Source organism: Alligator sinensis, unplaced genomic scaffold (genome assembly GCF_000455745.1).
Source record: "Alligator sinensis unplaced genomic scaffold, ASM45574v1 scaffold600_1, whole genome shotgun sequence".
NCBI classification, from domain to species: domain Eukaryota; kingdom Metazoa; phylum Chordata; order Crocodylia; family Alligatoridae; genus Alligator; species Alligator sinensis.
The window spans coordinates 2,005,986-2,025,787 of NW_005841859.1; the positions used below are offsets into that span (position 1 = coordinate 2,005,986).

Below are 19,802 nucleotides of genomic sequence, written 5' to 3' on the forward strand. Positions count from 1 at the left end.
TAAAATACACACATTAAAAGCTGAAATGTCAAAACTACTGTATACATGCAAAGACTGCCTAGCTAAGTAAGGGTACAGCTTAGCTAAATACTAAAGCTATCAAGTGCACAACTAAAAAACCCTTTCACAGTCCTTCTATTAAATAACGTTACTAGATGCCCCGTGTCAAAAGTTCAGGAAAATGATTTCAGGATACAGTATCTGAAGCAAAGGGAGGCAAAGAGAACCAACAGATCTCCAGTTTATAAATAAATACTTGTACATTTCTGCACAGTATTTTATGCTTAACATGTTAATAATTTTAAGCACTCAAACAAATGATATGGCTGTCTTGTTACATCATCACTACTGTAAATATTTCATTTAAGTTGAGAGTTCTTATCATGTCAATCTGAACACAAGTTTGTTCCCCTTTGTACTTCCAAAGGCATAAAGAAAAAAGTAAAAACTAGATATTTTGGTCCCCTTTTTCTGAAACCATTTCAATATATACCATTTTATATTTAAATCGAAATAAGAAATCTTGAATTGGACCTGGAAAAGCCAAGTATCATTGTGAGAATTCTGAAAAGCCCTCTTTATTCCAGCAAGAAGACCCTCTAACAAGTGTATTCCCTGCCCCCATCCCTCTGCCAGAGCACTCTTAACAACGACTTACTCTACTGAAAGGTCTGCACTGGAATTACAGTCCTCCATGTTTCCGTATCCAACTATACTGGCTGAAGGAGACAGAGATAACTAGAGCAGAATTAGACAACCGCCTTGAATAACTGTTGTAGTCTCCTTTCTCTCTATGAAAAGGAAAAGTTTTGACTATATCTACATTAGAAGTATTTTACCAGAAAAGAAAATACTCCATTGTGATACTGGGATTTTGTTCGCAAAAGTATGTCAGTCAAGGACCACACTTCAGCCCTGACCTTACTTTAAATTAAAAAATGGCCTCTGCCTACCTAGGCAGAAGGAAAGATGTACTGGCCTGTCAACAAACATTAACTCATCCACTCAGGAGAGAACTAGAGCTCTTTAAGTTCCCTTTTAGATCTCATTTTAGGACCTTCTAACAAAACCCAATGAAAAAAAAAAAAACCCCTAACAAGATGCACAAAGTTTATTGGTTCTGCCTATCAACATCCTATGCATGTCTAGAGGATTTCTTTTTCCTCTGACAAAAACCAACAAGAAGTTCTGTTGACATAAGAAGAACAAAAATTCAGAATGAAAAGATGCAACTTCTATCTGAATTGATTCTTACTTGTCACCATTCTTTTAAAAAATTGCTAGTTCCCCAACCTGCTAAACAAAAGAAATAAACAGAAAAAATATTTTTTACAAGAAGAAAGCTTGATCAGGGGGCTGGGGTGATGCAGGCACTAAGGCACATGGTTGACAGCCCAGAGGTTACAAGTTTGAGGCCATAGCATAAATGCTCATAGCGTGGCCTGTCAAGACTCCAATGAATCTGCAAACTCTGCTAAATATCTTGTCACAAGGACACGAAAAAAGAAAGGAAAGAACTGGCTTTAAGGGAATTAACATGCAGTACAGAGTAGTTAAGTATTTGGGAATGTGAGCTGTGTGTTGGATACCTAGTACTGTACTAACTAACTAATACTAACTAATACTATCTTTGCTAGGAAATTTATACCATAATGCATCTGAAGACATTTTTACAAGCTCATAGTAGTAAACAGATCTGTGTAAATGGTTTGAAAAATTAAGATACTGTAAAGTTTTATTTTGTTCCCCTCTACCCCTCTATCCATTTCTGGCTTGATAAAAAGTAGGAAAAATTTGTTCTAAGAAAATGGAGATTCATTTACTGTTTCTACTGGATAAATGAAAAATGAGAATGCTTTGCCCCAAAAGGCCATAATGGAGGCACACTGAGCAATTTTTGCTCTGGAGGTGGTTACAGAGAGCATAGCACTTCAAGAACACGTAAAGAAAATCTGTCTACCAAAGAAGAGCTGAGGACTGAATCTAGCTCCTTGTATGTGGCTGAATGGTCTATAAAGACAACAATTTGCAACAAAGCCCTTCAGAACAGAAAGAGGCCAAAGGCCTATCTCATATTTGTAACCCTCAATGTAGGGGTAAGTCATAGAAAGGAAGGAAAGATATCTGAACACTTCCATAAATTAAAGCAATCCCAAGGGCCGATTGAACTTCTGCCAGAAGCCATATTTGCTCCAAATGTAGCCCAAGTTTCTGCAGAAGCAAAGGGTAGCTTAAGGTCACCTTTGCTGCCATTAGGCTTTGCTTATGTGCTGTGAATCTGGCTCCAAAGCTCTATTCCCAAATATACCAGAAATGACTTTGTACAATCGATATGCCCACCTATAAAACGCGGAAGTTACGCTTCCTTGCCTTTTAAAACAGGACCACCAGCATATGCACTGTAATACAGACTGTAAAGCACGCATAATTAACATCAGTTAGCAGAAAAGGTGAAAAAGAACTGGTGGTCTAGTCCTTGTCTCAAGTACACTTTCTTCCAATGGTTAAGACCTTTTTTCGATCTCTATTAGATATATGTGAAAATGGCCATTTTAGATGCTTATAGCCTGGACAAATTCATTAGGTTTTTATTGTGACATTAAAAAGCACCTCTTGCTTATCCCAAGACATTCTCTGAAATTTCAAGTTCCTACCCCAAAGCTATGGAATCACTATTACTCTTCAAAACACAATTGGGGAAAATACCTTTCTTGAGTTATTAAATCTCCTTAAGCCCAATGAGCTATTGATGGCACAATGTGTGTACTGACATCTGCTGACTCCCAACAAAAAGAATTATACTGGTGGAAATTTGTATGTCAAACAGCACTCAGCAGAAACAGCTGAGCTGTTTTGAGAAAAAGTGAGGAAAGAACAGGTATTTTCCATATATACAGTTTCCAGCTGAGTGCTGTAAAATACCTATAGATAAAAGCCTTTATAGCTTTTAAAAGAGTTCCCTGAATAGAATTAACAACTATACCCAATCTATGTCTTCTACTCTCATAATTATGTCAGTCAGGAAGGGAAGATGGTGTAAAAAAGCACACCACTGCTGCAAAAAGCTACACTGGCAAAACTTTTAAATCTATACCAGACTTCAAAAGAAACTATGTGTTTTGAATGGGCACAGGTATGGTTCCCTAGCAAAATACAGACATGACTTACATGAAAATAAGCTTATCGCTGCCATTATAATTACTGAACACCTGAAAGGACACCAACTGAGCAACACTTTCTTTGACTATGCTTACATTAAGAGACCTTAGAAATAATGGGGGGGGGGGGGATTATTTGCAAGTTATTTTTAGCATGTTGACACATATCCTGGCAAAGCTGGCATAGACTGAGCTTAGATACCAACAATCCATATTTTCTTTTACTGGTCTAAACTGACCCAAATGAATTTACTTCAACATTAACTAGAAGTAGCTAAATGAAAGGTGACCAAAATACAGCTCACTGAGCTGGTGTCACCCAGCCCACAGGGCGCTTACCAGGTCTGGAAATTTTGCAGCGTGTGGCATGTGGCAGCAATATGAATTGATGGGGCTGTTGGAACAAAGGTAATTAAATGCTGCAGCTGCTTGCCCAGCCATCACATTTTTAGACCTGTGGGGAACCCTGCAGGCTGGATCCAGGGTTTACAGATCCTGGGGCAGAAGGGGTAGAAATTTGGAAACGGGAGCAGCAGTGGCTGCCACAGCTTTGGAAACTGCAGCAATTAATGCCACCACAGTTAAATCCAACTTTGTAGGCCAGATGACGTGAGCCTGCAGGGCCAGATTAATTGGATACTGCTGGGCTAAACCATCTAACTCATGTAAATAGAACTTAACATTTTCTTTATTTTTACAATCAAATTGAGCCATATAATTATGTTAGCACAGGGGGAGACGTTTAAAATGAAGTAAAATAATATATCGGTTATCCACTTCGGATAAGAAGTTTTCATGAAATCAAAAAAATCAGTTCATATGCTCTTACCCTGGGTTTTGTACATTCTGTCATACTAGACCAAAAAATCTGACCTGGGGCCACCCCAATTTCTGCAACACATAGATAATGTGGCAACTTGGAGTGAATTTAAAAGCAGGGGAGAGGACGGTTGTAAGATTTGTTAAGTTTCAAAATGAGCAATGTACCCAATATTCTGTTGTGAATTACAGAACGTAATTTAAAATCAAACCTCCAATTTTGAAGAGTTTTTCATTTAACTTTCTCAAATTTCTGAACTATCATAAAAATTAATTTACCCAGCATAAAGAAATATGTTGGCAGCTACATGTTGACAATAGGGGAAGGCAGAGGAATATTTTGGGATTTATGCATCCAGAAGCTGCTGGGGCTTTAACCGAGACAAGGAGATAAATCTCCTTTTATCTTCTTGCAGTTAATCTGAAGGAAACTTCTGTAATGCAGAGAGGTCTAATATATTTGTTCCCCTATTTAGTGTATGACAGTCAAGTACCCAAGTAGCCAATATACAAAACAGTAAATGTCTGCCTTTATATCTCATTGTTCTGAATTAACTCAGTAACTGCATGTTGATTATAAAAATATGTTCACTGCTGAAATAGTTAAACAAAGTTGCTATTTCATTTGTCTTTAATTAGGTTTCAAAATTAAAATTTAAACTGATGTGAATACGTCAAACCTGAACCTGAATATTATGATTGCTTCAGGCTGCTTTCAATTTAAATGTGAAACAATCTCTGCAAATATACACTTATAAATATTAGGGAAAAAATAAAGGAAAAATTAGATCAGATTTAGCAGTTATATTCTGCTACAAGAGATATATTAAAGCAACCAATTCTGCAGCTGCAGCATTTGTGAATCACAAAAGGCACTGCTCTTTGTATATTTCTGTTTTTTTGTTTTTACAGAAGGTTGCCTAGATACATAGATAATATATATATCGGAATCTAGAAAAAGCATCAGAATACAAAACAAAAGAAAACAAAACAAAAAACCCACATAAATCAGAGAAAGTGTTTACAACACAGTTGTACTTTAAGTCCGTAAAGGTGATGTGATATAATTATGCTTTAATTAAGTTGTAAAACCACACAAAAGCCTCTAACTTGGTAATCACCCTCTCGGATGTAAACACAGAAAGTGCCATACCATCAATTCTCCCAGAGGCAATAATAGTTTCAGAAGGAAATGCAAGAAACCTGAGAAGTGCCAGTTAGGGAATAAGGGAAGTATGTTGGTAACGCTTGCCAGGCTTTTGGCTGACATTATTTCTTCTTAAAAACAAAACAAAACACAGAAAACTTGTATCACATCAAATGTAACTGAACATTCTCATTCAGGCTGTAGAGAAGGCCTCATTCATTTCTCAACTGATCCAAGTCAAACCCCAGGACAAAAAGAAAAAATGGCACAGCCCTTTACACATTCCAAGCTGCAATGCTGCTCCTCTGCCAGTAGGTGGCAAGGGAGAGCACAACGTCTGACAAACGTGTCCCTAGAATGACTGACAAATAACTTGAATGAGCCATGACCAACTAGCAGTACTGTGGGGATGGGGAGAGTGAACATATTTTATTTTACATGCTTCACAGGTACGTAAAACTGCACAGCAGACTGGTCTGTAGGATCTGAGGGCAAAAGGCTCTCAGGAAATGAGACATCTCTTTACACCAAGACACTTTTCTGAATTCTACTGAGCCCAGAAGCACAGTATCTTATGCAAGGGTGTAGGTTGTAGCCACGTTGGCCTAAGGACATTGGCAGACAAGGTTCTTTGGGTAAATCGGGTATTTTTATTATACCAGATATCTGAGTTGGTTTAATAAAAGATACCAAATTTATGCAAAGTATCTTATGCAAGCAACTTTTCAAAGGTTAATTATGCTGTTTTAAAAAAAAGTATCTCTTCCTTTTTCATTTTCTAATTTGGTGCCATTAAATTTTGTTGGACTTTCCCTTGTTCCTGTATTATAAGAAACAAGTTTATTTAAAGGAATGCGAACAAAGAAGTAATGCCAACTCCCTAGATCTCAGCCCTAACGTTGACTCCTGAACCTCAGAAGTAATCAGAAGCAAGCAGCTTTGTCTCAGTGTTTTTCAGACTGTTCTGTGGAACCCTGGGGTTTTGTGATAAATCATTATGGTTTCTGCAAAGAGATACGGGATAATGGCAGAGCTGGCTGGGAGGCAGTATGCTGCCATTGCCAGCCAGGTCACCTGGCTCTGTGTCAGCTGACATGGCCCACGGAACCAGGGCTAGGGGTTCTGTGGCAGAAAAAGCGATATGAAAGGGTTTTGTGACTTTAGGAAGTTTGACAACCATTGGGGTCTAACTGCTAAAAACAGTGCATTTAAAAAAATCTCCACACTTTAAAGGTTGGCAATGTTTAATTCTAATAAATAGTAATCATTCCTGAATTCAGCACTTGCTACAGCAAACTTACACCCTACCTTAACCCACATTAATTTTCAAGTATAGACAAGCTCTTAAATACTAGGAAAAACAGGTTTATATTTGCAAATTCTCCTCCAAGCTTATGAGTGAAGAAAAAAGGGTAACCAAAGCTGTTCATGGGATTCTTTCTGAGTTTAAAGGAATAAGGTACAAATAAAGCTTCAGTCTTTCTATTTGATTTCAAAGTCAATATATATAATCATCAGCTACTACCAACCAAGTTCATATTTTTCAATTAGGATTATTTCTTTTGGCAGTAATTTTCAGTTTAAGTTTAAAAAAAATCTTGAAATTATAACACGGATATTTATATTATTGTATCAGTTACACCTAAAATTGAAGTTAGTTGTAACAAAGGAGAAAACCCCCGTCTATTTTTTCAGATGTTTTTTAGATCAAGAACATATATAAAGATTTCTTATCAAGATCTTGAGCCTGAAGACTAAACAATCACCCACCTGACTGATTTGAACAGATACATATTTACATACGACTGTACAGAATTTTGAAAAGTATCCATGCTTTGAGGAATAGTATTGCATATATACAGTAACAACTTCACTGATCTGTTACCTAGGCCTGCAAGAACAAATGGGTGATCTGTAGTTATGCTAGCTTCAAGAACAAATTAAGTTTAAAAATGGGCATACACTGACATTCAGGAGATAGTTAAATACTGAGAAGTACAATATTAGACAGCTCCAGATATGTTCATTTTAAAATTACTCGAGTATTTTTTTTTTAACTGGCTAATATTTGAGTAATGCATAAATTTATACAAAAGTACCATAATTACTCAAATCAGGGGAAGGCTTTTCCATCCCCCTCCACCCCACCCAATTAGCATGGGAGGAAAAACTCCTCATCTTATATTTGCATAGAAGAAAACTGCATTAAATACACTTTCTGGCTTTGAACTGCTACTAAAAACGGCATGTTGGTAACAGAAACCAACTATGAAGCTGATTAAATGTAGTCAACACTGAGCATGCCTATGAAGTACATGACCTATACTGGGCAAACATGCTGATGGGAACTTATCACAAGAATAGGTTAGTGCAACCCATCTGAGTAAGTTATATGGCAATGCCCACTGATAGCAGTCCCCATCAGCACTGACTCTTTTTCAAATCATTGTGAGCCACTACACTGTATACTTTTGGATTTCCTCTTCACTCTCAGAGCTGAGCTGTTCCTTTCTCCCCCCACTATTTCCAACGATTCGTATTTTCTTCACCACTCTTAAATGTCTGGCAAAAATCACCAAACAGTGCACCCAGAATCCCTTTGTTGCTCCGTCTCTCAGCCTGCTGTGCATGATTAGTATGGCCCCATCCTCAGATCAGGTTGCCCTCCGCCTCATCAGCATATAATTTTTGGAGGATCCCAGGACTGATGAACAATGGGTTCAAGTCATGAGGCGGGCTAATTAGCATGCTGATCCTTTGATCTGGAATATACACACACATTCAGTAGTGCTGATTTATAAAGTAAATCATGAACCTTTTGGCTTTGGACCAATATCATGCATAGTACTTTGTACTATACATAAGTAGGTGCCAAAGTGCTACTTAAAAGTATGTTTATAGAGTACCTGTGCTAAAACTTGCAGCAGTTTAAAAAAAAAGTAAAATGCATCAGTTCTTCCTGTGCCTAATTAGGATACTAAAATTGGGTGATGACTAGTAATGTTTCCCTTTCGATTTCTAAGTGTGCGCTAAATATATATATGATTTTCCAGTTTGTCCAACGGTTGTGTATCAGACTGAAAGTCATTTTCATGCAGGTCAGCATAAGTCTACGCCTCACTTACATGTTATGTAAAACATGGAAGTGGGGCTTAAAATGGATCTGAAATGGTACGGAGGTTGTTGTCTATAAAGAGATGAATTTAACCATTAATGAGTTAAGTGGTTATCTTTGCTACCACAGATACAAAACAGCAGAAGCAGGCCCTTGAAATCCAGCTCGTTTAACCTTTCCCTTGTTTGCAGGATATTCCCAGAATTTTTAATTCTCCTCTCCATTTGGCCAATGTTATATTTTTACTTCATTTGCTCCTAATGTCTCTTTCAAATAAAAAATGCACTTTGAGTTTTCCTGGGGTTTTAATTGTGTAAAAAGTCATCCAACAGTGATGGCTGAGATATTAAGGCCAGAATACTATTTTAAATGAGTGATGTTGGAAGTATTTTGGAAATAGTATTGCCTTGCTACAGCACACATGAGAAAATAGCACATCCAAAAAGAGACTTAAAAAAATAAACAAGTTTACAGGGGCTAAGTAACAGTCGTGCTAGTATTACGAGGATATTTGCATTAACATTATTTTTAAAAAGGAAATCATACCGTACTGAAACATAAGTTTCCTAGTTTGTTTTTACTGTTCTGCTCTTTATAAAATGGAACTAAATTAAAAGAACTATAAATCCTTTTTTTTTTCCAGTAAGAATTGTGCTACATACCTGTTGTGTGTTTCTTTGTGACTGTAAGCTGGACTGCAGCCTTCTCAACAGAGGAACTCCATTCCTAGACAGTCTTTTAAGTAACCAGTAACTGTGTACTCTTTCAACAAACTGCTTCTTCCGTTGAATGGCCACCTGATTCATAATTTTATTTAATCTAAAATGTGGAAAAACTGAAAGTTTAATTTTTGCAGCAAAGCATCAAACATGTCTGGTTATGAAAAATGTGCTATTATAATTTCAATTTCTTTCAAAAATATACATTGAAATGTATAAAGGCATGGCATTCTTAAATTACAAAATTTCTTTGGATTAAGTTTCACTTGCTTCAATTTTATTTTACTAAAAAAGAAATACACATTCTTAAAACAACAGCTATTTGACACTTCCATTTCTACCAAGCAACAAATCATAGTGTTTTATATAAAAGATGTATCTGTTTTCATGAATTGCTAACTCATAACCATATTCCCAAATTAGACTTGAGTGTAAAATCTCAGTAAGTTTAGAAAACCTGATATTTAAATGATGACCAGAAATTACAATCTTAAATTTCTTTAAAATGTTAAATTATATTTGCATATTACTATTTTATACAACATGTTATAGTTTTCCTTTTTAAAGACTGAATTTTCAGGTTTTTCTACATACAAATTTAAAAGACACTAATTATTAAAATATGTAAGTATGCTGTGGTGTCAAAGTATCCATGTCATTCCTTTGGTAAGTAGGCAGAAAATAGACTTTTCTGATTAAACAAAACATCCGAAGATAAAATACTGTGATGACTTTAGTCTATGTGCTTGAAAGCAAGTGAAGAACTCATCAAGCTTCAATGGAAATCATGCATACATATGAATCACAAGATGAGGCTATAAAATAAGTTATGAGACCCATAAAGAAGACCAAAAGGGATCAGAATGTTTCTGAAAAGAATTCCATCTGTTTTTTCCTTTAATTTTTTTTAATGGTAAAAATAAATAAATACATAAATAAAAACCTCTAAACACCCTGGAAAATTGGTGTCTAAATCCCCATTTGGACTAAATTCTACCACAAATAACAGGTCAGTTGATAGATTATAGATTTATAAAGGTCACACAGCTGTAAATATTGTACATTCATTCATTATTAGTGTTTGTCAGTTTAGGAAGGATATTCATTTCTTACAGATCTCTTTTCAGTTTATGACTAATCTTCCTAACTTGGACCACTATCTTATCTGCAGCCACTGTAAGATGTCCATGAGGGTTTTTTAAAAATAATAATAAAAAAACCCTATACAAAAACAAATTCACACAAGTACGTAGGCACCCAACTCCTATAAAAAGTAATGGGAGTTAGGAATCAAAATAACTTAGTGCCTTGAGGCCATAGTGTTGTTTAGAATACTTTACAGTGTAAAATGTGTGACATGACACATCCCCGAGACTAAGAGCCGAAAAATTAGGTGGGAACTTTCAAAATTTGAAAGCTGTTGCTGCAAACAGGATCTCTCTGACTTCAATTCCCACAATGAAACAAAAAGAACTCAGAGAACTTCAATGACCAGTTTTGGGCAGGAAGGAAAGCCATAAAGAGTTAGAAAATTCTCATGGGAGTAGAGGAAATCTGCTAATTCTCTACTCAGAAAGATACTCTTCATACCTTCACCTTTTGGAAACTAAGGTGCTCTTAGGGGTGTTTCAGTAAAACAAAAACTGGCAACAGTAAGTGCAGGAAAGATGCTTTATTTCTACAGCAAACATTAAAATTGTGCTTTTAAGTAAAGGTATAAAATATATCTCCAGATTCTTTGAGTCTTTTCTGTTAATCTAACGGAAAAAAAGAAACATTTTTTAAAATCAGTGAGCAGCGGAAGCCAGTGCAATTTCCAAATTTAACTAGAAAATCTGGACACCTCTGACCTAGGAAGAGATTATAACTTCTAACTTGTCTACCAGTTATCTGGAGGCTAAGGGTAAAATTGTCCAAAAGTACCCGAGCAAACTAATAATGCTCCTCCTAAGTCCCACTGATTTTCAACAACCAGTTCTAAGTCACTCCTGAAACTTTTTTTTTTTTTTTTTTTTTTAAGGTAACAAAGAAATCAAGCCAACAGTGCTTAGAAAGTATGTAAAGATTTCATATGGCTGCTTTGTAAGTCTCCTGAATGGTAAAAGGTGCAGAAAGATGTAGGCTGCCAGGGCAGACTTACCTCTTTTGGAACCCACTTTGACGCAAACATGATAAAATGAATGTCCATTATAGTAAAGAGATGAAATTCAATATCTATTTTGACACTGCTTTCCTGGAAACAACATACGCCGAATCATTTACAAAAGATTCACATAAAAATGCTTGGAGACCCCAGAATAGATACACCTCAACATGTACAAATCCAAGGTATTTTCAATCAATCAATCAGATGCATTCAATTATCAACCATAACAGGTTTACAAGGTATATTTATCCTGCTCAATAAGGGATTATTGAATTCAAAGATAATTTATCCAAGCTAAGCCAGGAGTTTGACTATCAAAGAGAACAGACATATACCAGATTCCCCTCCAGACTTATAGAAAGAGACAACCAGTGATGGCTGAGATATTAAGGACTGAATACTATTGTAGTTGAGTGATGTTGGAAGTACTTTGGAATTAGTATTTCCTTGCTACAGCACACCAAGGAGAACACCAGAGAACAGACTGACCTCTTCAGAATCTACCCAATGTATTAGGCCAAGGGTGGCCAAGCAGTGGCACAGGCAGTCTCTGTGGTACGAACACCTAAACCTGCAATGACTTGCACTTTCACGGTCAATAAAAGCCAGTCTTTGACAGAAGAGAATCTGGTCAGCTAAGCAACCTTTAAGAATATCTTGGGTAGGGGTTGGCAACCTTTTGTCACTATGGGCCACTGCTTGCAACTCAGCCCCCTGGCACAGGCAACAAGTCTCCACCCCCAAGAGTACCTAAGGCACCTGTACTTAACCTTGTTACTGATTCATATGGCCAACAGTGATGTAAAGGGCTACAACATTTGGTGGTGGAACAGAACAGGGATGGCTTGGTAGATGGAACAGAAGAGTTAGGAATACTCTGGGGATGCTTCTTTTAATGCCCGGCTGTGGTGTGCTGCTGGTCCCGAGCTCCCACAGGCCAAGCTGGATTCTTTTCAAACCTAAATACGGTGTCAGTCTCCCAATATGGTACTGTGATCCAGATCTTCCACAATTATTTACTTCAAGTGAATCATGCCCTTATTTTAAGATACAAGACTTATGAATGGACTTCATGTATAGGTTATTTATGTACAAGTCCTTCTGATGAGACTAAGGTCAAATTTTCCAAAAATACAAAACACTTACAACAGTTATGGTAATTAGCAGGAGAGAGTTACAAAACTTCCTTGTAAGTCAGATTCTAAGCACTCCAAAATGTACTCCGGAAGTACATTTCTGTAGGGGCTCTCTGTTAGTCAGAATGAATGCATTTTCCACAATTTGGGATTGTTGAATTCTGAAGTCCTCTCTACCACGTATCCTTAAAGCTACAATTCCAGAAGAGTAATTTTTAGTAAATTTCATATTAGGTGTGAGGAAAAATAAATAACATTCTTGAAACAGCTATTAATTATGCCTGCAAACAGCCGAACAACCTTACTGAGTGCATATCCCATTGGTATTTTTGGACTGGAAGCACCCCTCTATAAATCATTTTTCATTTTTGTGAATTGAGTGGCATCAAATTTTAAAAACTGTTTTTTATATTACAGTGCTTACCACCTTGCAGATTGCTGGGCAATGCAGGAGGGGTACTGGCCAGGTGGGGGAGGTGGGGTGGTAAAGTAATTCCCCAACTCTATCCCTAGGTCAGTGCTCTCGCTGTTCTAGCCGTCTCATGATCCAATGCATTTTCTCTAATTGAGTTAAGAGTACATTATGAAAGTGGGGAAGTTTCTTTAAACTCACAATTTCTACAACTACTGTAGTAAAAATCACCTCACCCATCATACCTATACTGCCACAAAAAGTAATTCAGAGACCTGTCATTTCAAAAGGTATCTAATCTATACAGCCCAGCACCACTAAATTTTGGGACATGATAGGGTGTTGTCTACTGTTGCAAGAATAAGGTCCACAAAGCCAAAGCATAGTCTTGCTGTTATCCGTTTGCTGTCAAATTCTGGCAGCTATATTCCTGTTACTTGGAACACAATACCAAACAATGAATTTACATGTATGCCACACAGGTAGAAACTATGCACAACAGTTATTTCTGAAAAGTAAATAGAGATTTAACTCCAGCAATTCCAGAACCTTAACAGTGGCAGAGACAAAAAAGTTGGGATGCTTTCAAAGTTGCTGTTCTTGATTGATGTACCATTCATACCAGGAAATGCACTTCCATTTACAGCTTCAAGATAAATTTACTTCATTGTGTGGATGTCACCATCACATCTGTGGTATATGTTATATTAATAAAACCTTTGTACCTTTTTGTCATGGTGGCAACTGCACATAATCCCTAATCTAAAGAAAGCACTTTGGCTTATGCATGTGTTTTAAATCCACCCCTGTTCAGGAAAGCACTTATGTAGGTGCTTAAGGTGAAATTAAAGTGTCCTTAAGCACATACGTAAGCACTCTTGATTAGGAAGCTTTTTCCCTATATTGGGAGTATTCCTAACATTTCAGATCCCTACTACACTTCTGAACAGCGATTTTACATAAACAGTCCACCTATGTTTTACAAAGATAGTATAGTTTAAATAATGTACAGAACTCATTCAGAGCTAGAAGCAAACAGTGTACTACTATCCCATTGGAAAGCTGGCAGTTTTCAGTATTAAGATACTTTTGCTGCTAACTGTATAAAAGAAAGATACTGAAATGTAATACACCAGGGCTGTAGATTGAATTCTTATCATCCTATACCTTATATCAGTCTGGGAGGTAGTAGAAAGAGTAGAAAGCATTAAGCAACCCATATTTGGGAATTAAAATTGGGGTAATTCAAGTTTTTAAAAATTAAATGGTACCATCGGAAGCTATTCACAGTTTTGCAATACTGGACCTTGCCTGTACTAGAAAAGGTCCGCTATTATTGCTATACTGACATACCCTCCTAGGGCAGAGTTTACACACAATCCTGAGTTGTTCTGTTGCCATAGCTTCTACAGCAGAACCTGGATCATTCCTATCTGGGTGGTTTGCTACCCATTTAAATCTGTTGCACCGGATTGCCAAATCAAGGGAAGCCACTCACAATTTGTGGTGGGCTCAACTGCCTCACTCAGCTGTGCATGACTGGTCCCACACAGCTGATCTGGAGGAACAGCAGCCATTGAAATAAAAGCTGCAGCACAAAGCTTGAGTGCCTCAGCAGTCCGGCACAGCTGTTTGCTGCTGCTCTGTATACTCCCAGTTACTTTGTAAATGGTCATCTTCACAAGGGGGGTAAGAAAACTAACCATATGAAGTATTTAAGTTCTGCTGTACTAGTTCCCAGAATGAAAGGGTCTAGATAGGGGACTTCAGTTAATTGCCAGTTGCAGTAGTTGCCTATTGATCACACTGTAACAAACTCTGATGATCTATGTATTGGTTAAATGCATACATACACTTTCAGCCTGATTATATTGTGATACAACTGCACTCCTGTTAACTGCACAAAAACTATATCCCTCTTCTTTGCAGCTTACTGCATTCTACTTATTGGGCTGTTATAGTAAAATATGGCTAATTTATTACTCAAAGGAAGACTGACAATGGCAGTAATTGGTGCTAATAATTAATTAGCCATTTACAACTTTCATGAGATGTATGTTGTATGGCATACAGTAATAAATGATTTTTGACAATTACAAAAACCAAGTACCATCTGTGCACACTTTGGTTCACTGTACCAGAACGCTACAAGATTTGTATTTATACATACAATGCTTAATGTACAATTTCTCACTAAAAGAATTCAGAATGTTCTCTATAAAAAATTACATGGGTAGAATTAAATCAAATCACCATAATTTTGTGCTCTTCCATGAATTCATCATCAAAACAGAAGATAATTATACAAAACAGAATGGGTAGTTGTTAAAGTCAAGATCTGCTGCCAAGCATCCTGTGATTGTACCAGTGCTATGGAGGGCAAGGTCAGTACCTTTTAAGCACAACAAAAGCCAATTCTATTGTGGTTTAGTACACCTGTACATTGGGAAATGACTATTCCACTACCTGCTGATTAATTAGCCAAGCCATTTTGTGTATAAATCAATAGGTTCCTTGGAAGGGATTCAGTGCATTGACTAATAATACCATAATTACAAGTTTTTCTAGTGACTAATTAACCAGATTTCACTGTATTAGAAGTTCAGAAAGTGACAGGAACTCGCCACTGAGAGCAGCCACTGACAAGATGTAACCACTGATTAGAGCACACAGCAATGTCAGCTCTGTGGTAGTGGCAGTCCTGAAACTAGTCAGATACTTTCATTTTCAAGGTTTCTCATAGTTTCACGAAAGCCAGGCAGTTTCAGAGCTACTAATACCAAGGCACTGACAACACCAGGTGGTTAGCAAACACTTTTTACATTAAAATTGGGTAAGTACATACCCTGGATAAACATACAACCTACTTTTCCATACCAAGGCTATTCACATACAGTGTATGGACAAGCACTTCATGGCCAGTATGACTGTGCCTACACTGGGATCCCACAACAACTGACAAGTTCAAGTGGAGGTTGGATGATCACCTGTCTGGGGTCTTGTGAACCCAGCATTCATTCCTGCCTGTGGCAGGGGGTCAGGCTAGGTGATCTGTTCAGGTCCCTCCTGACCCTAGCTACTATGAAACTATGACAGACCACACTTGATGCATTCACTAGAAAAGCAAGTTAGCTACTTTACAAGTTAATGAACTTTAAATTCACTTCCCAGCTTACTGTGCACTACCTCCTTAAGCATATAAAACCCTTCTTTTTAACCCTATACTCCTAAATAATTTTCCACACTAGAGGAAAAAAAACCTTTATTATTATTATGTTTTCATGGACTCACTGTCCTAACTGTAGTCTCAGACCATCTGCAATTAACAGGAGAGGAGAGGAGTGCCCAGCTTCCAGCTGCTGTCCAAGTTTCAATTGCACAGGTTTGGGAAAATACAAAAATGTATTGCTTGGATAAGTGGATGCAATATATTTTTAACCACCTCAAATATATATTGAAATAAGGAATACGATACGTTACAATGCAACAAGATGCCACACAGTTGTTACCAATGCATGTGCATGCCATGGCTGTTTCTGGAAAATAAGCTAAGATTTAACTTCAGTGACTCCAAAATCTTAGTGGTTGCATAGACCAGTGGGGGTCAACTTTTTTGGCATGCCACAAATTAGCCATGCACCCTCCCTGAGTGCTGCTCCAATGCCCTTCCCCTCCCCAGTTTACTGCTGTGCTTTTTGCTCCCTGCCCTATCTGCCACTGTGCTGCCCGTCACCTCCCTGATCTGCCACATGCCACAAAGAGATTGCCTGTGCTACTTGTGGCCCACATGCCACAGGGTGGCCACCGCTGGCATACGCCAATAGTTAGGACCCTTTCCAAGTTGCTGTCCTTGATTAATTTATCATTTATGCCAGAAAACGCACTCCTGTTCACAACTGCAAGATAAATTTCAGTTTCACTGGGTGAATAAGGAAAACTAGCACACTATTTCTCTACTGTCCACTAGTTCTCAACTAACCTGCAATAACTGCCCCACAGCACACAAGTAGAGAACCACTGGAAAAAAATAATATTAAAAAGGCCAGGCCCGTGACATACTGAAAATCCAAAACAACTACTACTGCCGCCTTTGATGAAAGGTCACTTAGCATATCTCACTAATACATAATTATAAAAATGTAGTTTGAAGGTGCTTGCACAAAAACAAAATAAATAAATACTTCTATCATAAGACTTAAAAATATTTAAGCTGCTCTATACCAAAAATGAATATTGGAATATCCTTTTATTAAGCACTTCTCTAAAGAGACTGACATATAACCTGTTTTTCAAGCTGTTAAAGTAACTTCTCTGTTGAGCAGCATAACTGTTCTATTATGTAAGAGTTTTATTTTATGAAGACTTTTCTATAAACTCTTGGGGAGAAGAATCAATTTAAAGTTCAATTTAAAGTGTTATACAATATAGGTAAAGCGTTTGTTTGGTAAGATCCACATTCACAATGAGGAGGTTGTGCAAATGATGAGAGGTTCAGAAACAAAAACCAAACCTTACCTCTGAAGTATGATTAAAAAATGAAAAAGGGCAGCATTTGGAATAGACACACCAGTGGGGCAGCCTAATTTCTAAAGGCTTTTATTTGAAATATATCCCATAATACTGACAACTGAAAGTAATCAGCTCTGCTAGCAATTATTATGCATTATCTAAACATAATGCTGCATGATTCACTTTAATTGGTGGCTTACTCATAGTCACTGATTAGGAACTTAATACCAAATAACAAGAGTACTGCAGTTCAGGATAAAGACATGGTTACAAGACAACTGCAAGAAAGCTTCTGCTACACTTGACTTCACATTAAGTTTTCAAACTATGTAAACCAATTAAAATAGAATACATCTAAAAATGTATGGAGAGACAAGGTTCCTTGGGTGAATTTGATATCTTTTATTAGACCAACCCAAATGGTTGGAGAATAGTTATTAAGCAAGCTTTCAGGTTCAAAAACCCTTCGTCAGGCTAAGAAAGCTGCAGCAGTTGGTGTGTGCTCTTCCTGGATGGAATGAAAAGTAAAGAAGCCAGGGGCTGGGCTGGGCTGGGGAGTCAGTTGCCAGGCAGATTGTAATGTATCAAAAATCCAATGTCTATGTTTAGTCCCTGATCTCTAGTATCCAGCAGGTTGATGAAATGGAGCTCATAGGCTCGTCTCTGGGAAGTGTTGTGTAAATTTCCCTTGAGGATCAGGACTGAGAGATTGGAGAGAGAGTGGCCCTCCTGTGAGAAATGTGCCCCCACCGGTAATTGGGTGTTTCTGTCTTTGATGGATTTCCGGTGTGCGTTCATTCTGGTGCGCAGTTGTTGTCTGGTCTCTCCTACATATCTTCCATCAGGGCATTTGGTGCATTGGATGAGGTATACTACATTCCTGGAGGTGCAGCTGTAAGATCCTGGGATGCTGATGGCTCTGTTGTGGGGTGTAGTAATAGTGGAGGTGGTGGAGATGTGGGCACATTTCTCACAGGAGGGCCACTCTCTCTCCAATCTCTCAGTCCTGATCATAAAGGGAAATTTACACAACACATCCACAAGACAAGCCTATGAGCTCCATTTCATCAACCTGCTGGATACTAGAGATCAGGGACTAAACACAGACATTGGATTTTTGATACATTACAATCTGCCTGGCAACTGACTCCCCAGCCCAGCCCAGCCCAGCCCAGCCCAGCCCCTGGCTTCTTTACTTTTCATTCCATCCAGGAAGAGCACACACCAACTGCTGCAGCTTCCTTAGCCTGACGAAGGGTTTTTGAACCCGAAAGCTTGCTTAATAACTAATTCTCCAACCATTTGGGTTGGTCTAATAAAAGATATCAAATTCACCCAAGGAACCTTGTCTGCCTATATCCTTAGACCAACACGGCTACAACCTAAACCCCTCTAAAAATGTATGTTTTTTTTCCCCACTAGAATCGTATTAAATTAAGTTACACAGTGGAAACTCCTTTTCTAATACCAGCAGCACAGGATCAAATGCCAAGACTTACGTGCTTAAAAGGGACAACCAACAACTTGAAATCTACAAAATTTTGAAATAAGAACAAGAATTAAGAAATCACTGGGCTCAGAAATGGTATGTAAATGAAGACCTGTGTTAATGCAGAAAAATAAGAAACTCACATTTCTAAAGAAAAACTCAAAAAATGAATGGTAATACATATTCATAAAGTAGTTAATACCAAGCAATATTAAGGACCAAAAGTACATTTGAGTATATATCTTAACTTTAGAATATATACTAGACTTTAATATTGAATCATTATGAACCCTGATGATAAATCTAAGCTAAACTAACTGTCCTATAAAAACCCTATCATGCAACTTAGACAACGTAGTTAAAGTAATCTTAGAAATGCTGCAGAACTTAAGTTTTCCCTTGTGAATTCTCTAAACAAGATCAGTGTGAGTTAGAACTTCTTGAGTTTTGCTGAGATCCTCCTAAACTTCTTGAAAATAAAGATTTTCATAAATTAAAGGAAACTTTACAACTCTTTCATAAGATTGCATGTGTGACTGCTGCTTATCCAAGTGGGCATTGATGATAAGGCAGGGGTGACCCTGAGCAGATCAGAAGTGACTACATGGCTCTTGGCACAATGGTGAAGGTCTGGGTGATATTTTCATTGATCCTCCCACTCAAAGGTAAAGGAACACCTATAAGCAGAGATATCTAGGAGATCAATACCTGGCTGCATAGATGGTGGTGCCAGCAAGGCTTTGGCTTCTTCAGTGATGGGATGGTACTTCAATAAGGGCTACGGAAGAGATAGGTCCACCTGACAAAGAAGGAAGAGTGTCTTTGCATACAACCTTGCTAACCTAGTGAAGAGAGCTTTAAAGTAGGTCCACCAAGGGATGGAGACAAAAGCCTGGTAAATAAGAAGCCTGGGGACCTGGGAAAAAAATTAATAAGGGGAAGCAATAGCAAAATCCTTAGCAATGTTCTCAGGGATAGGATAGGACAGTTAAATACCTGAACCACTAATACAAGAAGTATGGGGAACAAAAAACAGGAAGTACAATTCTAGTACAATTACAGAATTGTGATTAAATTGGGATTACAGAGACATGATGGGAAAGTTTGCATGACTGAAGTATGGTCATGGATGGGTATACCTTGTTGAAAAAG

The 19,802-nt window shown here is 37.6% G+C and overlaps 1 protein-coding gene across 8 annotated transcripts in view; it reads right to left on the bottom strand.

Moving 5' to 3' along the window:
* The window catches only part of BRD1 (bromodomain containing 1), a 99,990-nt gene that overhangs the window by 62,871 nt on the left and 17,317 nt on the right, over positions 1-19,802 (bottom strand). For all 8 annotated transcript variants that reach the window (XM_006016494.3, XM_025215293.1, XM_025215286.1 and 5 more), the window contains exon 3: positions 8,902-9,058. In XM_006016494.3, the coding sequence (XP_006016556.1) occupies positions 8,902-9,058 (157 nt within the window). The remainder of the gene's footprint in view (positions 1-8,901; positions 9,059-19,802) is intronic.